General features: G+C 41.5%; 1 protein-coding gene across 1 annotated transcript; it reads right to left on the bottom strand.

The window, feature by feature from the left end:
- Nucleotides 1-7,214: 7,214 nt before the first annotated feature.
- RPP40 (ribonuclease P/MRP subunit p40) lies at nt 7,215-19,820 on the bottom strand. The gene is made up of 8 exons (XM_054640296.2): nt 19,508-19,820; nt 17,442-17,586; nt 16,477-16,545; nt 14,291-14,386; nt 13,026-13,151; nt 9,604-9,802; nt 8,557-8,691; nt 7,215-7,791 (listed from the first exon to the last, which is right to left on the bottom strand). The coding sequence occupies exons 1-8, from the start codon at nt 19,625-19,627 to the stop codon at nt 7,593-7,595; spliced, it is 1,089 nt and encodes a 362-aa protein (XP_054496271.1). The 5' UTR covers nt 19,628-19,820; the 3' UTR covers nt 7,215-7,592.
- Between the last annotated feature and the right edge of the window lie 738 nt (nt 19,821-20,558).

Below are 20,558 nucleotides of genomic sequence, written 5' to 3'. Positions count from 1 at the left end.
CCATAGGAGCTATACGAGAGGTTCCCACGGCCAAAAATACCTTGGGGACTTGAAAGAAAACTACAGGAATTCTTCATTATTTAAAAAAGCACTCACTTCTCTTCAAGGGAAGGCAGAGAGGAGAGAGGTTCCCATGCATAGTAACAGGGGTGAGGTTGGGCTGGAAGCCCTTTTGAAGCCACATCTTATATCGCTTCCCGAAAACGTGTTCAATCCCTGCTGAATCTTGCCCCTCTAAATCTTTGTTGCAAGGCACAGAGCTCTGATTTCACTCTAACTTAATGAGAAGCTTAATGTCTAAATGTTTTGAGCGTTGCTTAGGGAATAGCAAAGAAAGCCTGGCAGCAAGAAGCAGAGAAAAAGGAAAGAAAAAAATTAAGTCTCTGACCCTTTGAGAAATCAGGGAACCAAAAAAGCATCCTACTGATTCTGCAAAGTTTAAGGGACTTCTATCAAGAGGGATCAAAACTTGGCTTCTAAACCTCATGTATAATCCCCAAAATAAAGGTTTGGCTGCTTCCCACCAAATGCATCAATTTTTGCCTAGATCACATGGAACTGACGTGCTTATAATGGGAGTCATAATTAATAGTGTTTCAGCAAAACAATGCACGGGAATGTCTCCCTGCTCAACTGAAAGCAAAGTCCTACAGCTAAAAATCCCAGCCTTCCTCTCAGGGAGAGCAAAACAATGAATCTTACTGCAGAGTGACATATTCCAGGCAATTACAAGAGCTGCAGACCTCAAAGCCACACTCTGAGCATGACTGGAACATAAATAGATTAGCAACTGCTAAGGACTGCTCTTCCTCCTGATTCACAAAGCGTGTTCCCACTTTGCTTTTGATGCCTTTAATGATGCTCAACCATTCTTTTAATAAGTAAAGCCATTTCACATTTTTATAAATATCCCAAATGCTCCATGTTACCCTTAGTTACCCTTCATCCCTCTGTTCTCTGCAATGCTGCTGACTAAATGGAGCCATGTTTTTCCAGCACATTACAGACTTGTCTTAAGCAGAGTAAGCCCCACCCCACTTCCTTCACTTACATCACCCTCCAGGTAGGTAGAGGAAAGACAGGACTTGTTTTGCCCTGAAGCCCTGGCCAGAACCACCCCGCCTCTGATTAGCAGTCTTCAGAGGAAAATGGATGCACCAAGCACCAATTGCAGGTTCTGAGGTAAATTCTGTGAACACTCAATGGTAACCTATGGCTCTCTCAGAGTGCTTTGCAAAGCAAGGAGCATCTCTGAGGCTGTTGCGTTGAATGGGAAAGTGCCAGAGCAGCTCAGAACTGCTGAGCTATTTGTAGAAGGTCAGCCAGCAATTTGTTACCAGGGCTACAAGAAAAACCTGGAGGTCTCTATCACTGCACACCAGGCACCCTTCACTTTCTATCTCAAACTGTCTGTCCTCATGTCCTATCCAACCTCCCCCCAAAAAAACCCGAAAAACCCAGCCAAAACACCTCTACCAAATTTCCACTTCCACCAGTGCAGGCTGTAGTAGAAGCCCAAAGAGCACTGTAATCCTTCACACTGTCTCCCAGCTAGTGTAGGTGGCTCACTACTCAGCACACCCACTTTTCTGCACCTCTGCTCTGAGAAGAAAAGGAAATGCACTTTGTGGGGCTGGGTGTCCAGCCTGAAGGCTGCCAATGCCTTGGAGAATCAATTGTCACAAATAAACACCACAATGGTCTGCTTTTTTAAAGTTTTCAAAACTCTGTATGGATTGCTGCTTTTTACAGATATAATCTGAAGGTGCTTATATACTTTTAAACACTTAATTCATGGTGTTTAACACTTAATTCATGGAGCTTGCAAACCCACACACTGAATTGCTAAAGGTCAGCTATTCCTACTGACCTTTAAGATCAGTGCAGGCACAGAGGTTCCATGAGTGTCACACTGTGACTCTGAAGTATTTAATATGAGAGAAGCAAGTCATGCCATCCTGAACAGCAGTACAGACATCAGTCAGTGACACCAGGAACGCACCACCACCTTCCTGTCAGATCAGTCACAAGTACATGATATGGCATTTAAGTCAATTATAGGAAAGCAAATTATTCCCAGTGATCACAAAGCTCAAAAATACACGAGCATATTTAAATCATTTTATGGGCCTACAACACCTTGTTCTGACATCAGGAGAGCTAAAGATAGATTTAGCACCTGACCAAAAAACAGGCATAAAGACCAATGTACCACTGCTGGGTTTTGCATCTGCTCTGCAAAAGCCGACCATTTAAATTCTTCATTCCCATCAATAAGAAGAAAACTCTCCATAAATAGGAGTCAGCATTGTTCAAATGACAGAGTAATGCCCAGATCATTAAGGATTTTATTCCATGCCAAACTACAAAAACTTGTGAAAACTGCTATGTTTTTGCAGTTTTATAGCACTAGCTCCTGTAGAGTCTTAAGACAAAGCCTTTTACCAATGCACACTCCTTCTGGCAGCACTGAATAGGGCTAAAAATTTCAACAGTGACAAAATTAGAAATACTTGTCTGCATGATAAATCAATAAATGTGCTGTTATTCAACTGTAACCACACAATAAAACTTAGCCCCTTTGCATTCTCTCTACCCCTACTGGAAGATGATGAAGAAAGGCTGTCAGTATCTATAGAACCTGGACATCTCCCCTAGGCATTAACAGCAATAATATTAATAACAATATTTATCTATATTTTACAGTGGGGTGAGGAGGGTGCAGAAGAGCCTATTCCAGTGCTTAGGATATTCTTCAATTACCCAAGTCAAACACATCCATATTCTAATAACTGAATTGTTCTAAGAAAGCCAGCTAAAAAAAACTTGCTTTAGCAAGGCTCCCTACTCTTTGCTTTCTGGAAAGCTGAAAACTGCTCAAAGTCACTTTAGCTCCCCCTTTTTGCTCTGTATACAGCTGCATTAAAATAAGTTCTGTTCAGTAGTGCTGGAAGCTACTTCCACGGGTGAAACAGAGGCCACTGCTTTATAAGAAGTTGCCTTAGTTTATAGTAGATATATCTGAAGTTCTTGTTACTATTCAGAAGGTGGTGGTTATTTAATAGCCCACTAATTCAATTAGTCTCCAGTTTTGGACTTTAAGCTCCACTCTGTGAATAAAAATTATAAAGAGAATCAGTTCAAGCATGTTCCAGAATAGCTGCCACATTAAGACAGAGTCAATTGCATGCATTAATCTTCAATTAACAGCATCAGAGGAACTATAATCTAGCAGCTAGAGTATTGGACTAGCTACAAAAAGCTTTCATTCTAATCCCAGATCAGCCACTGATTTGCTATGCAAAATCCCATGAGAAAGGGAAGAGAAACACCCCTCTAAGTTCTACTTTTCCTTTAAATCTTTTGTCTGCCTTACCATTTCTTTTCGTAGTAGCTGTAGCAGGGACAGTCCCTGCATGAGCAAAACTCCACCGTGGCTCTGCAGCATTGGGTGAGCAGCCCAGCTGCTAATTGCAATTAACAGCAACATCAACAGAATCTGATCTATCTCAAGACAGTTGTAAATTTTTGGCATTTCTAGAACTTCTCTAAAAACCAAAGAGAGGCAGCCTGTAGCAAGGAATAATAAAAGCACACAAATTTCTTCCAACAAGAACATTATGGTCCATCTTTGTGAAACCTTCCTTGCTCCCACAATTGCTATTCAAACCCCAGGCTGATGAGATATGAACTTGGCTTTTTTTCCAGTCATCCAACTTTATATATTGACTAGCCTCTCCAAAATGGATATTTCCCAGTAAATGAGAGCATGATGCAACCACAAGAGAGCTGATGTTTCTCTTTCATTAAGCTCTGCCACCTCCCTTTCAAGCTGCCTTAGATTAGCACAGGTTCTTGTCCCTCCTGCATTTCCTAAACTCTGCCTGTGCCTAGTATCCCTGTTTTCCCCCTGCATCTCCACAATCTGAGAAAGAAATTTCTCTTTCACATTCTTATCTCTAACTTTTCTCAGAGTCCCCTCATGCTAATATTCCTTTTCTCACACAACCATCAATGGTGGTACAATCACAATCATTAGTCTCTCACTCTTCCTAAAGGGATGCACACTTTTATGGGATACCTACATACCTTTATTTCTCCAGACAGGTTTCTGATTCAGGCAGCATTTGCAAATCAAAAAGTTAGATATGTTCTATTTAGAGTGATTCTGTGCAACACATGTTACCCAGCTACCTCAGCTTTCATCTTCCTCTGTCAATATGAAAATTTGTCCTCTATTTGTTCTACACCAACCAGCTTATGAACACCTATAAACACTCAGTCAAAGATAGGGTGCCTGGAAAAGCACGTGGCCTTTGTGGCCCATTTCCAGAGGGTTCTGCTACCCCCCAGTAACCTCTCAACAAAATTCCCATCCACCAGCAGAGAGGCTGAGGTTAAAGCAGAGCAATTCCCTAGCTCTCAAGGAGTGGCGTCTGTCCGCATTCCAGGACAACAAAACCTCTACTTCTCACACAACCAGCTTGCCTCAGGCTTGTCTCTGCATTCAGATATTTGGCTCTCCTTCCCCATGCAAGATAAAACACTCCCCTGAGGCAAAATTTTTTAGTAAGCACTTAGTTGCCTTTGATCTCAGAAGCAGCTGGTGCACAGCTGCTCCCCATTACTTTTGCAGCTCTCAGGAACATTTTGCATTTTCCTGTCCTCCCTTACAGGCAGGCACAAAGGGCAAGAACATCACCAGCAACCATCTTTCATTCTCAGGCAAAAGCTTTTATTTCCACCTCACGTGCCCTGCCCAATTCCTCCTTGAGCCACTGCTCACCTGGCTGGGTCTCAGATCTTCCCTCCTAAGGGGATCCCCAAATGTGTGAGCAATGCCTTCCTGTTCGTCTTCTCAGCAAGGGTCTCCTCTGTGCTTGGGAGTTCTCTGGAGAGACACAGTACTCCATATGGATGGTAAAGGGCAGGCTGCTGTACCTCATCTCAGGAAAAAAACACTACCTTGGGCTCTTTTTTCTTTTTTTTTTTTTTCCCAGGATGTAAGACAGGAATAAGACAGGTAAATTCCACCCCAGTTTTTCTTCTCTGCTACTACAAAATCCAGCAAGCACAGGAAAGCCTCTCTCCCTTAGAGGTGAGTGCAACATTGGACCCTGCTAGGAAGCATGGATCTGGTTAGCACAGTATCACCTCACAGATCCTCAGATTAGACCAACTGCAGTGCCTATTAACAGCACAAGGTTTCTCAATTTTACTTTATATCTGTTTAAAGAAAACAGGAGAAAGCTAGAAACCAACCCAGCAGTTCAACTTACAGGATTCACAGACAGTATTTTAACCCCTTCCCTAGCTGGAAAAGCCATTTGAAGCCATCATCAGCAGACCACTACAGACTGTAGGATGCAGCACAGCCATCACCACACTGAGCTTTGAGAAATGCTTGCAGTCCATGGCCTGTGTACACAGGAGGTGAAGGTAACCACTGACCAATCTGCTAAGATTTCCCTAGACATCCACAAAAAAAATTAAAAAGAAAAATTACCTTAATACTCACATTCTGAAGCAACTGGGAGCTGAAATCTTTTTTCTCAGCTTGCCTTCCAGAATGGCCTCACTGAGGCAATCACTGCACCCACCAGCACTTCCACAGCTCCTTCTCCACAAAGGAGCCCAATGTGCTCATGCAACAATTAGAAAAAACACTTTCACCTGATTCTCATTAGAAAAATCACTTCACCTGGTCCTACTGCTGCCACTTCAGAGTAGAGTCCTACAGCTGCTTCTGGAATCACTATGGGAAGCAAACCCACCCATAGAAGATTCTTACTTCTGGGTGGGTTTTTTTCCCCCTCGAGCAGAATATTTTACACTTAGTTTTATGCCCGCATACACTGTTGAGGAAAAGGTTTTACTAGAATCTGGTAGAAAGATGATCACATTCACAGGGCCTGCAGTTAGTAGCTCTGAAGCTGCAAACTTCAATTTTTCATAAAAATGTAGGATTTTAAACTTTGTATTAGAATTTTTGCTACAGGTGTAGCTTCCAGGAAGTCTCAAGTAAAAACTTGACCTTCTGGTCAAGAGGAAAAAGGAAGATACTTCTTTACCAGTTTCTTTTATGTAAGTCCATAATGCCTCAACAGACACTTTCAAAAGCAGACTTCAGTCAACACTTAGGCCCTTCACACTGATGCACAGTCATGAAATACAACCGTGTTAAGTATTCCCTAGTCATGTGCCAAGGCAAGAATTTTCCCAGACTCTTGTACCATTGTCTGTTCAGTTTGTGATTGTGTGAGTCTGTGTCTGTACATGTAATTTCTGCTCCTGGCAGCCTACTAGAAACATCTCATGGCAGCACAATTTTGAGAAATAACGTCATGATTTAGAAAACTGCTGATTCTTTGGAGATGTGTTTGTAGGACATGTAGCAGAGCTTGAGCAAAAGAGGGTTATGGGTAGCAGAGGGGTGTGCTAGACAAATACCACCTGGTAAATCATCCAGCAGGATCCTCCTCACTGAAGAGAAACAATAAACAGATAAAAGTAGAGCTTAGCTGCTTCTCACAGTCCTTCTGCTTTTCTGTGCCACTCACCCTGACATTTCCACTACAGCTTTTCCCCAGTTTCCAGTGCCAATCTCTCACTCTATTAAGTGAACAGCTTCAATTTTAGCACTGCATTGGTACTTTAATGATACGTACCCACTCCTCAAAATAAACCCCAAATCCCACCTTCCCCAAACCACCATGCACCTTTCCATGGATTTCAACAGGAGTAGTGTGGATTCTTTATAGCTGCCTATGCTCTCAGCATGACTGCTTACTGTTAATGAAACCTGTTTCACATCAAGTGCATTGTGTGAGGGCACGTCCACAGCTTCCTTCCCAGAAACGTGTCTGCACTAACATCTCAGCTGCATGGGTTGGCCTGTAAGCAAGAACCACACCCTCCCTTTGAAAGTAGAGATTTTGTGTGCCTGTGTGTAGGTCAGTTAAGAAGGGAAGCAGCAGACTTTTGCCTCACTGTCAGAAACATACTTCTTCAGGCAATCAACTGTGATCTGCAAAATCAGGGGGGGCAGGTCAGTAAGCTTTCAGTTTTTCCACGTTTAATGGGTGCTCCTCCCAGTGCCACACACCTTCTCCTCACCTTTATTCTCCTACCCCCTACCAAATCAAGGAGAACACATCCACCTCCCCTTTGGGTTTTTTGCTAGCATGTAGGCTGAAATACCTTTAACAGGGATATGAAGGTTTTGCAGATCTTTAATGTAAAGAAATAAAACACTTAATCCCAAAATGAGCTTTCCTGACAAATATTTTAGCTAGCAATATGTAAAGCTAACTTTCAAATTCCAAATTTGCTCCTGGAAAAGAAGGTTCCTGTGAAAAACTCTCAAAAACTTAACTTTTAGGAAAAGCTGTGAAGTTTTGTGAAGTTTTTCAGAAGGCATTGTGTAACAGTGAAGAAACAAAAATCCATTCCTTCCATTGGTGACAAATAACAAAAACATGATCGGACTCTTAGTACTTAATCTGTTACATAACTACCTGTACAAAAAATATTTTATTAGTTTTCTGTCAGTAACAAGGGATTATTAGAGAACTTCTTCTGTGGACATAGCTTTATGGAGGACAATCATCATGAGTTCCTACAGCCATGTGAAGCCAGTAGTCCAGATTTCTAAAAATGACAAAGTTGTACAAGTTCTCTCCTCCTTTGTGGAAACCATGTTCATTTTCTCTCCAGGAAACAGGGCTGTCTGCAAAGCCATGCACAGTTAAGGTCAGCCAGTGTGCCAGTTTTGGTTCACCAAAATAGCAACTGCAGGCAAGAAGACAAGATAATCAGTGATTATAATGGAATAGGCAGCACATTGAAGTCTACAGTATAAAGTAAAATAATCAAAGACACACTTCAGTGAAAAATGATTAACAGTTAAAAAGTTTAGTCCATAATAAATAAACTTGAAAGAAAATATTCAGAATACATTAGGGATCAAAGTAAGATAGATTGACCATCTATTATTCCTATCATAGTTTTATACATGGCAAATCTGCAAGTTGTAGCAATTAGAAAAAGTTCTAAGTTGTAAAGTAGCAGTTTTGACTTTCCTATAGCATGCACTGTCTTTCAGAAAATTGAAAATTTAATGAGAACAATTGCTATCAGGGAAGAAAAAGGACATTGGAAGAAGTAAAGTAGTCTAAGGCTATGCTTGACACAAATACTTTTACCACCAGAGAGGAAATAGATTATGAATAATCAAAGCCAGATACTATCCACTCTGCATTTTAAAAATGTAGGAGTACCATACAGCCAATTCTAAGATTCAGATTTATCTGAATCTTAGAAATGCAGACAAAAACCAAAGTCATGACTACATGGCTTCTTCAAATTCAAGGCATTCAAAATCGTCTTTTACATTTTATACTGATGTCAAGCTTCCAGTTAATTTCCTAATTAAAACAAAAGTCTACATTTATATATTTTGCTATTTATTTCCAACTGAAAAGTATTTAAAAGTGTTTTCAAACAAGAAGTGTTTGAGTACAAGTGCTATAGTAATGTGCTCCTGTCAGTCCTTACCACAGCTGCTCCAATAACTGAATAATCTTCTCAGGAATTATAAAGCCTGTGATTGTGCACAAAAATGCTTTTTCCACCACTGTGTTGGGCTCAGGGCAGCAATAGGTTGATAAGAAGCTGGAGGATTTGTTGTCTCTGGAAGAAAAAACAATGAGGTAACTGAAATAAATATGCTTTAAGTATTCTATAGGATGTCTTAGTAATCAGAACTTGTACCAAACAAGTAGGATCTATGTATATCTAAATTAATGCCAAGTAACTAATGACAAAGCAACCAATACAAAAGATCTCATGGTGCTCTGGGTTAACCCTATAAGCACCCAAACACCACACAGCTGCTCCCTCACCCACTCCCACCTGGAACTGAAAGGGTAAAGGGAGAAAATGCATGGGTTGAGATAAAGACAATTTAATAAGCAGAGGAAAAGTTCCACACAAAGCAAAGCATGCAAAGGAATTCATTTACTACCTCCCAATGGCAGGCAGATGTGAAGTCATCTCCAGGAAGGCAGGGATTATAACTGACTCGGGAAGACAAACACTGGAACTCCGAACATTTCCCACCCATCCTTGCCCCAGCTTTTGCTGCTGAGCATGTCACCATATCCCATGATGTGAGATATCCCTCTGTTCAGCTGGGGTCTGCTGTCCTGGCTGGCTTCTCTCCCAGCCTCCTGCCCACCCCCAGCCTCCTTACTGGCAGGGCCATAGGAGAGACAGAAAGAGGCCTTCAGACTGTGCAAGCCCTACCCATCAAGAGCTAAAACATTCCCTGTTACCAACACTCTTAGTCACAGATCCAAAGCACAGCACCACACCAGCTACTGCAAAGAAAATTAACTCTATCCCAGCCCAATCCAGTACATATGGGTACCCCTAAGAACACAGATAAAATCATTCAAGACTTACATAAACATTTAACTGCATAAAAGACTCTCACTTATAAAACAGTGTCTGTCTTAATTTTTATTCAACTATTTCTTAAAATAAATTGTGGTTTTCCTTACTTAAAACATTTTTAAAAATCAAACAAATTCAAGTACTTACAAGCTAACTTGATTCAAGACAGCACCCAGCCATTCAAAGAGCTCCTCTGTACTGCAGGACTCCTCTGGTTTTCCTTGTAGATCATTACTTTGTAACACTGGACACTGCAAGTCCCTTAAGGTGCTGAATGTTATTTTTGGCTTCAGGGCCTGTATTTGGTTTTTTGAAAAGTATGACATCAATGTTGATCCCTCTGCACCTTAACAACACAGTACCACAAACAGCTGTTACAAAACTACTAAACAAAAGAAGCAGTGAATACGTGAAACATTTGTATATAAACAAAAAAAATGCAGTGTGAAACTGCTTGTATGCTTTTAATCTATGGCAGAACCTTAGAATCTTCAGCTTCCTTATCTTCTTGGAAATACAAGTTAGTGCAAGATTCAGGAACTTAATACAGCTCAGTAAATTTGCTATCTCACTACGAAGTGTAGATTTGCCAATACAAAATTCAAGCAAATTAACTGCGTGAGTAATAAAATGAGCTTGTTAAAAAGATGAACTCAGAGTGTTCTTGAAAAGGAACAGATAAAATGGAGCAGGAATGTCATCTCAGAACAGCATTTTCCCTGAATAATGGAAAAGTGAACATGTGATTAGAGGTTTAAGAACAGATTTATCAATGATGTCAAGAGATATTCCAGAATAATCTGGAGCATAAAGACTGAAGAGAGAAGAAAGAGAAGAGGGTAAAGAAATCAAAATACATCACCAACGTCACTTTACTAGAAGAATAAATTCACCCCTGCTCCCCTCTCCCTGATACCTCCTCACTGCAGTATGGCTGTAAGAATTAAATGTACCTTGATGGACTTGTGGGAAAGCACTACTAAGAGATCCAAAACACCAGGTACCTAGACTAAAAAACTAACCTAAGCTGGCATATTTTAAATTCAGAGATATCACCAACTTGGTTTTGAAGCAGGGAGGTAATTGACATGGAATAAATTCTCCTAAATTTTAAATTCCAGATAATATGTGCTATTTTCAAGAAGTAACAACGGGTGTCTAGGAGACCAAGAAATAATGCCTTACTCATGAAAAGTCTTAAGTGCAGAGGAACAGCTAGATACCACAGAAAAGGCATGTGTAAACAGCAGAAATTCAAGAATAGTGTAGAGTTCACTGTGGAACACTATATCTAAAATATCCTATCAGAAAATATGGACTGCCTAAAGTGTATCAGCCATATTTACGTCAGCAAGGACAATCATTTGGGGGAGTAGGAAAAGGAGGATTAAGCTCAATTTTTTTTAGTCATTCTTCAAAAAAGGTAGTTCCAAAGGACACAGTGACAAAGACAGTCACTGAATTCTTCTTAATTTAGCATTTTTATAAAGATATATGTAAGTCTGAGGAGTGCCAGAAGAGATGATCTTCCTTACATTCTATTAGCACTTGTCAGCCTAAAAGGTTGAAATAATGTATAATTTTGCCCTAGAATTCCTAGTAAAATATAGAACGGCATACATTTTACATGTCTGTTGCATACAGGAGCCTCAGCTACAGCCCTAAATGCAGGAAATCTCAAAGACTACAGTCAGACCCTAACAGAACAATTCCTCTAGCTACAGCACAGCTTTCTATGTTAACAGCAACCAGGCACATCATCAAAGCTTTCCAGAGGCCATTGAATTTCATCCAATAAACATGTAAAATTGTGATAGAAATTACAGCAATAGAAAAAAGATTGTATTGCCTCTGTCATTAAAGACATGAGGTGCTCCATATTCCCTTTTCCTGTTCTTGGTGCCAAACCCACAATGTGGGAAAACTGGGTATGGAAACCAAAAATCCTGCAGTACTGGCCATAGCAAGAAACGACAGACATCAGCAGGAAGGCTGAAAGCAGAAGGTTCACAGAGGACACAGATTCTCTTGACAAAACACAGCCCACTTTTTCCCTTCCAGCAGAATCTACACAATGTCTCATATCTATTAATAAAAACCTATAAAAGTTTTCTTTTGTCAGTACTAAGGAACTAATAGTCTTTTGTGTGTTATGAGTACAAGATTCTGGCACAGAAAGGCATTCAGATTTAACTCCATATGCAGGAAATGATTGACCTGACCTGTTTGGGGAATGTAAGAAAGTGAGGGGAAAAAGAATTGCTATTCTTCCTGAATGCTGTTAGCACGGGCAGCAGCAAACATATGAAAAATAGTGGCCCTAGAGGCATTTTGCTCTCTGTCTGGGGTCAATAAATCCAAGCAAGCTGAGCGTGAAGATCTGCCACCTCAGTTGGATTTATGTCACCATTTATGGTAGCAACAGCCTTCACTGTGACTCTTTCCTGAAGATTACAAGGACGGGAATTGCAAGCCTTTAAACAATTTCTGTAGGACAAACAAGGAAGCATCCTTGTCATATGATTAGTACTTAGAAAGGGGGAGGGGAAGCAAGAAGGAATAAAGTGAAACATGGGACACTCCTAAAGGAGCTTGTAAACAGCTTGCATTTCTCAGATGAGTTAACTCCTTCTCAGACTTGGCCTTAAAGAGCCAGGAAAAATGAACAATAAAAAGAGGAGATGGGAAAGCATTCTCAGGGACCTTTCTAATATCCTTTCTCCCTAGTGTGGAGACTCAAAGCGAAACAATACCAAAAAGCTACACATCTGTGATGAAGAAAACAATGCCACTTGCAGTTTTCATCAGTTCTATGCAAATGCTACATATCCCTACATACAGCCTGTTCTGAGGTAATATAAACAACTGGGGACTTGAAAAAATTTCCCTCAGAGGAGGAAAAATACTTGAGTCCAGAAGAAAAAATAGTGTAATTGGAAAACAGTAGATAAACAAAGAGTAGAAGATTATTTGAAACAGTACAATTTCTTATAGCAACCTTTTACTTGGCTCCAATCTCAAACAAGCTTGAGAATAAAGTGATCAAACAGCACTCTGTGTATTTGGGCACATGGCACATGATGTAAACAGGGAATCTGTACATGTCCTGTAAGTACTGAGGAAATCAGAGCTCCTCATCCTAAGTATGTAACTAGATACATAACTTATGTGTATTAATAAAAAAAAAAAAACAAACCAAAAAAAGAATATTGATGATGGTTACGTATGTCACAAATTTATAAACAAGAGGCAGGCAGTTTTTATCAAACAGTGGTTTTGCCAGAAAGCCTGGGCAACACAGAGAAAGGAAATGAAGCAACTAATATATCTCCTATGAATCACTGTTGTGCTCCTGAACTGAGATGTTCTGTGCACAGGAAGTAACACCCTCCCCACCCCAAACAAATAAACAAAACAAACAAAAAATCCCACCCATACACATTTTAATCTAACTTTTTCCTCCACTGAAAATGCATTTGTACAATCACTAGAAAAAAAAAAACAGTAAACTAAAAATATTTGGACTTCACGTCAGCTGCATTTTAGTTTTGCTTTTGGTTCTTATTTACCTGTACTATACCAAGCCAGTAGGAAGTCAAATTCTAAAGGTTTCTTTTCTTTCAAGGCCCAAAGCACTCTGTTATGTTTCTTGCTCTCAGGGTGAAAGCCAGCATCAGTCAAGTCAACAGTGATAACTGCAGAAAATACACAATAGCTATTGGTACCCAATTAAAATAAAATTTATTATTAAATTAGAAGAGCACAAAGAAACCAAAGAACATTAAACTTCCTCTTTACATTTGCAGAACCTTTACAAAGTATTTGATTATGCAAATATGACTCCCCATTATGCAAATAAATATTCCCCTCCTGCAGTCCTTATTTTGATATAATCTGGAACTGCTTCCTCATGACTAGAGGGACAGATTCCTCTTGAAATGGCATTGACAGAAGTCCCTGAACAGTGCCTTAAACATATCTTGCTAATCAGGCAAGCTATTAGCAGTAAAAAAACCCCTATAATTTCTAACAACAAAAGTCATGTATACAGAATGACACTTTTTCAATAGGTTGGTTTTTTCCTAGGTGAATTGTCCCATGCATAAGTTATATTTATTTTTCAAATGGAAATTTCATTATATATTTTGATGATCAGAATGGTAAAATTATGTCCCATTTTGCCAAAATACTTACTAGAGATAACAAGTTTCCCCTCCTAAAGTTTTTATGTAACTATACCAATCAACTGCTGCAAGTTCCAATTCATTTGAGATGGCACAGTGTTCATGTTTGGGTTTTTTTATTTCCTAAAAAGACAAATTAATAAAATTCACACTGAAGATGTCTCCTCTGCAGCTGTTAAAAAATTATGTTTTTCAAGTACTTGGTACATAGAGATTACCATTTTAGATGTGTGAAACATAGAACAATTCTGCCTTTCAAGCATGCAGCCTTGGGTGAGGCTTTTCACTGATTTTGTACAGTGTACACATTTTAAACACCTCCTTAATCAATTTAAAATTTTCTAACTCAAATCAGAAGGTATAGACACCATGCAGTGTATGCAAAAATTCTTAAGTACTACATCACTCCAGTAGAAACAGCACAATGAGAACCCTTGAAATTAAAAATTTTATAGAGTACTGAAAAGGTGATGTAGTTGTGTCCTTAAAGCTGCTTTACTACTTGGAAAAAAGTACTTTCTCTCTTCAGGCAGTCCTTGTATTTGCATCTGGAAAAATATAACCTAGACAACAACTAATTGTAGTGAAAGGGAGGTTTCAACAGCCAACAAGGTGCTTCTCAAATCAGCCCTGTTTAAATCAATACTTACTATATCGCATTACTTTTTTGCCTGAATACCGAGAAGGGCGACCTTGCAGTCCAAGTTCCTCATAAGTATCCTTATCCACTGACAGAATTAGTTTACCTATAAACAAACCAAATTTTAATATAAATAGTCTTCTACTTGGTTCCCTTTGAAGTCTTTTGAGAACTGTATACCTTTTACAATGTTAGCTTTGGATCAATGGTATTACTAATGTAATGCAGACTCCTTAGTTCCAGTTAAATGGATTACCAGATTAATCCTTAAAAAAAAAGGTTATAAGTCAATTATTCTTTTTTATCAAAGAGGTCTTGTGAACTAGAGTAAGAAAAGCATAATATTATTCCTGAGATAGTCATAGCTTTTTTACTGTACTACTCAGTTCATTGTCTCCATCTTTCCTCCACTCATCCTCTAGCACTTGCTGTGTCATTAGCTGAGCACTACATTGCACAAGGGCCTGATTTAGTAAACATTCATGCTCAACATGCACTGCTCAACTAAATAAACAAAAGCAGTTCCTCCATGTCCAGTGGGACTACTCACACTGAGTAAACTACGCCTGCTAGCGATGAGCTGATACGTGCTGGAACAACTCTGCTTCTGTGCTCATTAACTAGATCTGGCTGCTGCTGCTTGGTACAGAGCTTCACACAGCAGCTCTCTCTCCAACACAGTCCTTGGGTTCTACTGCACAAGTAACAGCACAGAACACAAACAAGTAAGGCTGCAGAGGAAGAGTTCAGACAGTGACATCACCAGGGACTGCAACACTGCCTCTGCAATAATTGTGCACAGCTTGTAACATTTGTATCACACAAACTACATCACTATCAAGTATCCATTTTGCCAGGACTGTGCTAACAGACACATAAAAGAATTCTTCAGAACAATCTGAATTTACCCATGACCTTATGGGCACCTGTCATATTACAGCTTCTTAGGCTGGAAGGCAGATAGATCAGTTTGTATTTCTATTATATCTTATGTACTGTTAAACAGAAATAAAACAATGTAATTGAAGCTCAAAATAGCTTCATTTTCTCACCTGAGATGTGGGACATTTTATGATGTCTTCTCATAAAACTGTGATGCAATTGAAACAGACTTTTAACATGTTACATAGTTCTCAGAGAATCACAGAATCCTCACAGAATCATCAAATGGTTTGGGTTGGAAGGGACAGTAAAGATCATCCAAATCCATCCCCTCTATCATGGGCAGACACACCTTCCAGGTTGCTCAGGACCAGGTTGCCCAAAGCCCCATACAGCCTGGTCTTGAACACTTCCAGGGATGGGGCATCCACAACTTCTATGAGCAACCTGTTCCAGGGCCTCACTACCCTCAGAGCAAGGACTCTTTACCTAATATCCAGTCAAAACCTTCCCTCCTCCGGTTTGAATCCATTCCCCCACATCCTACTACTACATGACCAGTGAAAAACTTCCTCTGTGGTTCTCTTCCCCTTAGGTACAGGCAGGTGCTCTGATTCTCCCCAGAGCCTTCTCTTCTCCATGCTAAACAACCCCAGCTCCCTCAGCCTGCTTTCATAGGAGAGGTGATCCAGCTCTGTGAGCATCTTTGTGACCTTCTCTGGACTTGTTCCAGCAGGTCTGTGTCCTTCCTGTGCTGGGGACCCAGAGCTGAATGAAGTACCCAAGGTGGGGTCTCATGAGAATAAACACATCAAATTTTATAAGTGTTCCTAAGCAGTGCTGATAACTTTCATTTTGGTACAAATTCTGTCTTTAAGATCAGTAGGAAACACGAAGTTGGAATGCAATGTTTTTACAAAGATTGCAATCTTTGTAAAGATTGCAAAGCAATTATGTAGCAATTGCAATTATGGTTGAAGCACTGACAATCTGACTATACATAAGGAAGCTCATTTTTATTGTTTTTTAACTTCCTTCAGATGAAATAAATAATTTAACAGCATGAATGAGAAAAAAGAGCTAAAATTAGTATTTTTTCCAATTCACACGTATTTCTAACGAAGCTGGCAAGTACAGTAAGCATTATTTTCCAGTTGACATTCCAAATATCATTCCAAATAAAAAAAAATATTTATCATTCAAAAAAAAAACCCAAAAAAACCCAAAAAAACCCAAAAAAAACCCAGAAACAACCCAAAACAACCCAGACCACAACTGACATGAGTTACTGAAAGCAAAACAAATCTCCCATACCATTTGGTAGCAGAGCTGCAGTATTATCTTGATCAATTTTTGTCTTATAGGTAAGTGCGTAGCATGAACCTTTAACAGTAAAGCAGAAGAACATGAGATTACACAGTCTGTAAAGACAGACATGGCAAGAGAAACAATTCACTGCAAGACAACTAGACAACTAAACATGACAAACACCATCTGAATCACTCTTGTGTTTTCATTGACTAACTTTCTTCCACCTTCTCAAGCAAAATGGCATTGTTATTAATTTTATAAACCCTGTTCTGGCAATATTTTAAAGGGCTTATAATAGGGATAATATTAATAATATGCCCCTATATGAAAACATTTTCTTTCTTTCCACTTGTGACTCTCCCCAGTCATCAAATGGAAAGCCCAATTGTTTCCCAGACATATTTTTATTACCAGTTCACACAAAGACAAGGTGGCTGGGCAGAGGCTGTGTCTTTCTTTGCATCCTCTTTGCTCTTACTGAGTAAGGATGAGCTGTCACAGCTCTCTCAGTGAAATATAAAAAATAAGGAAGCATATTTATATTTTTCTCTTGCCTGCTGTGGAACACAGCTCAGCACACCTCTGTGTTGAAGTATGAAGGAACAAAAAAGGGAGAAGAAAGATTTCTACAAGAATCTGCATAGAAGTGAGGTGTAGAAGAAACAGGTATGAGGATACATGGAAGCCCTCTTCATAGCTGGCTTTCAGAATTGAGGTGGAATAGAGAGAAATTTACAAGGAAAAATCACAGGAGTTTTGGACCCAGTGGGTGTAAACAAACATTGTCACACATGACAAAGCAGAAAAAAGCATATGAACAAATTCGTGAAGAATTTGCTTAGTACTTTTCCCTTCCTTCCTTTAAAATACTTTTCAGAATAAATACTAATAAGACTGCTAAAAATTTAGCTGTGCTATAAAACAACTACATTTTGGCTGCGTTCGTTATGTTCTGATTTCCTCCTTACCTTTCTTCACGAAAGCATCAATGAATTCATGAGCAACCAATTCATGAATGGGTAAATTCCTCACCAGGTAGTACTCTCCAATATCTGCAATTGTGCTTTTCAGCACTTCAGGAAGCACCCCACATTCCGGGATCAAAAAAGACACCTGTTAAGAACATATTTGAAATGTAAATCCTATCCTAAAACCTGTTCTGAAAAAACTCCAACTAAACAAAACAACAAGAAATAGAAAGCCTCTACTTTTCAAAGACGTATCAGTATATTATGTCAAAATGAGATGGAAAAAAAAGTAATATCAGGCTACTGTCTTCAAAATGTATCAATCTTCATAGTCTCTAGGTACACTAAATACATTATTTGGTGGTTTGGGGTTTGATTTTTTGTTTTGTGGGGGTTTTTTCCCCTTTTTTTTTACTATACAATAGCATTTGATGTATTATGTAAAGATGTGATCTTACACAGCATGAGTTAACAGAAGATCTCGTTTCACATCATTACACATTTTAGCTTGATGTCACACTGGGACACCTCCTTCAGCCCTTGCTGGAGCACTTGTTGAAGCAGCTTTAACTAAAAATGTAGGCTAAGCATTCCTGTGATCTTAGTGGAAAAGACCAAAGTAGAACCTTCAATTCACCTTTTGCTTAAAACCTTCTCTGTACATTTTCCATAGACCAAAAGATCCCTAAAGTCTGGCAGACCAGGGAAAACAAGGTAATATCTGGCAAGTAATACATGGGCAAGCATGAAGCTTCCCAGGCAGCACAAAGGTCTGTCTCCTTGCCCCCCCCCTCCACTCCCCAAAAAACTTCTTTCCCAAAGCTCTTGGAGAACAGGTGGGTATCTCCCTTAGCACATGTGTTCAAGAGAAGTAAGGACTGACAAATGAGCTGCCTTCCACACCGGTAGAAAGTTCTCTGATTAGCTGCTAAAAATGTCTCAGAAGTCAGAAACAGCTAACAATTAGCCCAGAGAGTTACAGGGTACGAGAAAGGGGTTATGAAACAGGGTCCTGCCTGACTGCTGCAAAATGTGGAATACCTACAAATTTTCTTAAGGAAGGATGTTCTTTGATGTTTGGCCTTTGTACACTTTCAAGTCTAATCAACAAGAAAGGAGATTTAATCCATGAAACAAGAGCACAGCTAACAAGCTTTAGGTGAAAAGTCCAGGTCTCTTTGTTAACGTTTAGGGCTGGACATGTTTCAGTGATCTCAGACCTAGGGTGAGGTTAACAAAGCTCGGGGAGAATGATGTACCACTGACAGCGGGCAGAAAGAACACAGCATTTACAGGCCACAAAGACATTTGGCAGAACTCCCAAAAGAAGTAAGAAACTTAATAAACCCAGCAATTCTGCTGAACCAGCTCTGAGAGGATAAAAGGCAATTCCGGCAGGTGGAGAACACGGCCACCGACCCCATAAACCCCCTGACTCCTTAGCAGAGAAAGACTGAGCATGCGGATTAATTAGCATGGGAAACTCACTAACCAACAGAAGATAGAATACTAATTAATAAGGGAACCATGTAACTTGTAGCTAATGAACACTAATTCCTTGGTTTGCTAAAATGTGTAAACAGTGAAAAGTTTTGATAGGTGGTGTGCTTGGCTTGTGGAAACCTCTGCCTTGCGCGGAATGAACGATCCCTCCTTTCTAGACTGGACCCTGCGCCCGTGTTTAGAGAGCTCCTAAAATCGGCACAATCACCTCTCCCACTGGCTCCCCCCTCTGCTCCTCCTGCCCGCCCGCTCCTTCGCTCCTGCAGGAAGGAAAGAGTTTGTTTCTCCCATGCTGAGAGAGACCACGAATACAAAGCGGGGCGAATTTGCCTTCTTTTTTTTCCCCTCCTCAAAAATGAGGCGCGCAGGCAAGGACGGAGGAGCCCCCATAGAACGCCGAGCCTGGCGCGAGCGGGGCACCAGCAATGCTGCCCTGGAGCGGCCGATGGGCAGAACCCCCGGGACGGGCGGCGTGGGCAGCTCCGACCCTTCCCTTCCCTTCCCTTCCCCGCCTCCCTGAGGGGGTCCCGCCGAGGCCCGGGGCCCGCGCTCGCGCCACTCACGCGGCAGCTGTAGGCGTGGTCCAGCACGTGCGCCGCGTGCCGCGAGCGCGGGTGGCGCGCGTGGCCGCGCTCGCACACCAGCAGGTGCCGCGGCGCGCGCCCGAGCTGCGCCGGCAGCATGCCGGATCCCGCCCGCCTTCCTCCTCCTCCTCTTCCTCCTCCGCCGCCGGCCGGGAGCAGCCACACGCGGCGAAGAGGGCCGGAAAGGGGCCGTGCCGTGAGGTCACGTCCGCCGGCTCCGGCGGCGCAGCCGCTTCCGCCGTGGTGGTTGCGGGGCCGCTGTCGCCGCTGTCTCCGGTGCCCTGCCCAGCGCCGGTGGCCGCTCGGAGCTGTCGGTCCCTGCGGGCTATGAGCAGCCCCGGCACAGATCGGACACCGCCCCCGCAGGGGCTGGGTGTGCATCTGCTGGGTGCGCGGTGGTTTAAGCACGGCGGTGGTTCAGTGCCCGGAGGGAGCTGGAGAGGGACGTTTTCCAAGAGCCTGGAGTGACAGGACAAGGGGCAATGGCTTCAAACTGAAAGAGCGTAGGGTTAGATTAGATATTAAGATTAAATTCTTTACTGTGAGGGTGCTGAGGCACTGGAACAGGTTGCCAGGAGAAGCTGTGGATGCCCCATCCTTGGGAGTGTTCAAAGCCAGGCTGGACAGAGCTTTGAGCAACCTCAGTAGTGGAAGGTGTGTAGAGGGAATGGAGCTGGATGAGCTTTGCTGTCCCTTCCAACCCAACCGTTCACTGCCTTCCGAGTAGCCCCGCAGGCTGGGCCAGGCACGGGGGGCTGCCCTGCCGGGCCCCTCTCGGGACGCTCTGCTTGGATAAGCAGGCACCGCACAGGAGCCATGGAGCACGACCCTGCCTCGGCTGTGCTGTCTCCCCGCTCCTTCTGTACCGCGTGTATCTCACGCAAAGCATGCACCAAATTCCGGCTTTTCCGCCTTCCTGCAGTGCCCGGCTTCGTGGCTTCCAATTTAATTTGAAATCGCACCAAGCAACTTTCTGGGTAGCTGCCGCTTCTGTGGCCAGCACAGTCGCTGTGTGCAGCCCTTCTGGCTC

The sequence above is a fragment of the Agelaius phoeniceus genome, chromosome 1, assembly GCF_051311805.1.
Source record: "Agelaius phoeniceus isolate bAgePho1 chromosome 1, bAgePho1.hap1, whole genome shotgun sequence".
NCBI classification, from domain to species: Eukaryota; Metazoa; Chordata; class Aves; order Passeriformes; family Icteridae; genus Agelaius; species Agelaius phoeniceus.
The sequence above is the reverse complement of the archived record's forward strand: the minus strand, read 5'-3'. Positions and strand labels throughout refer to the sequence as shown.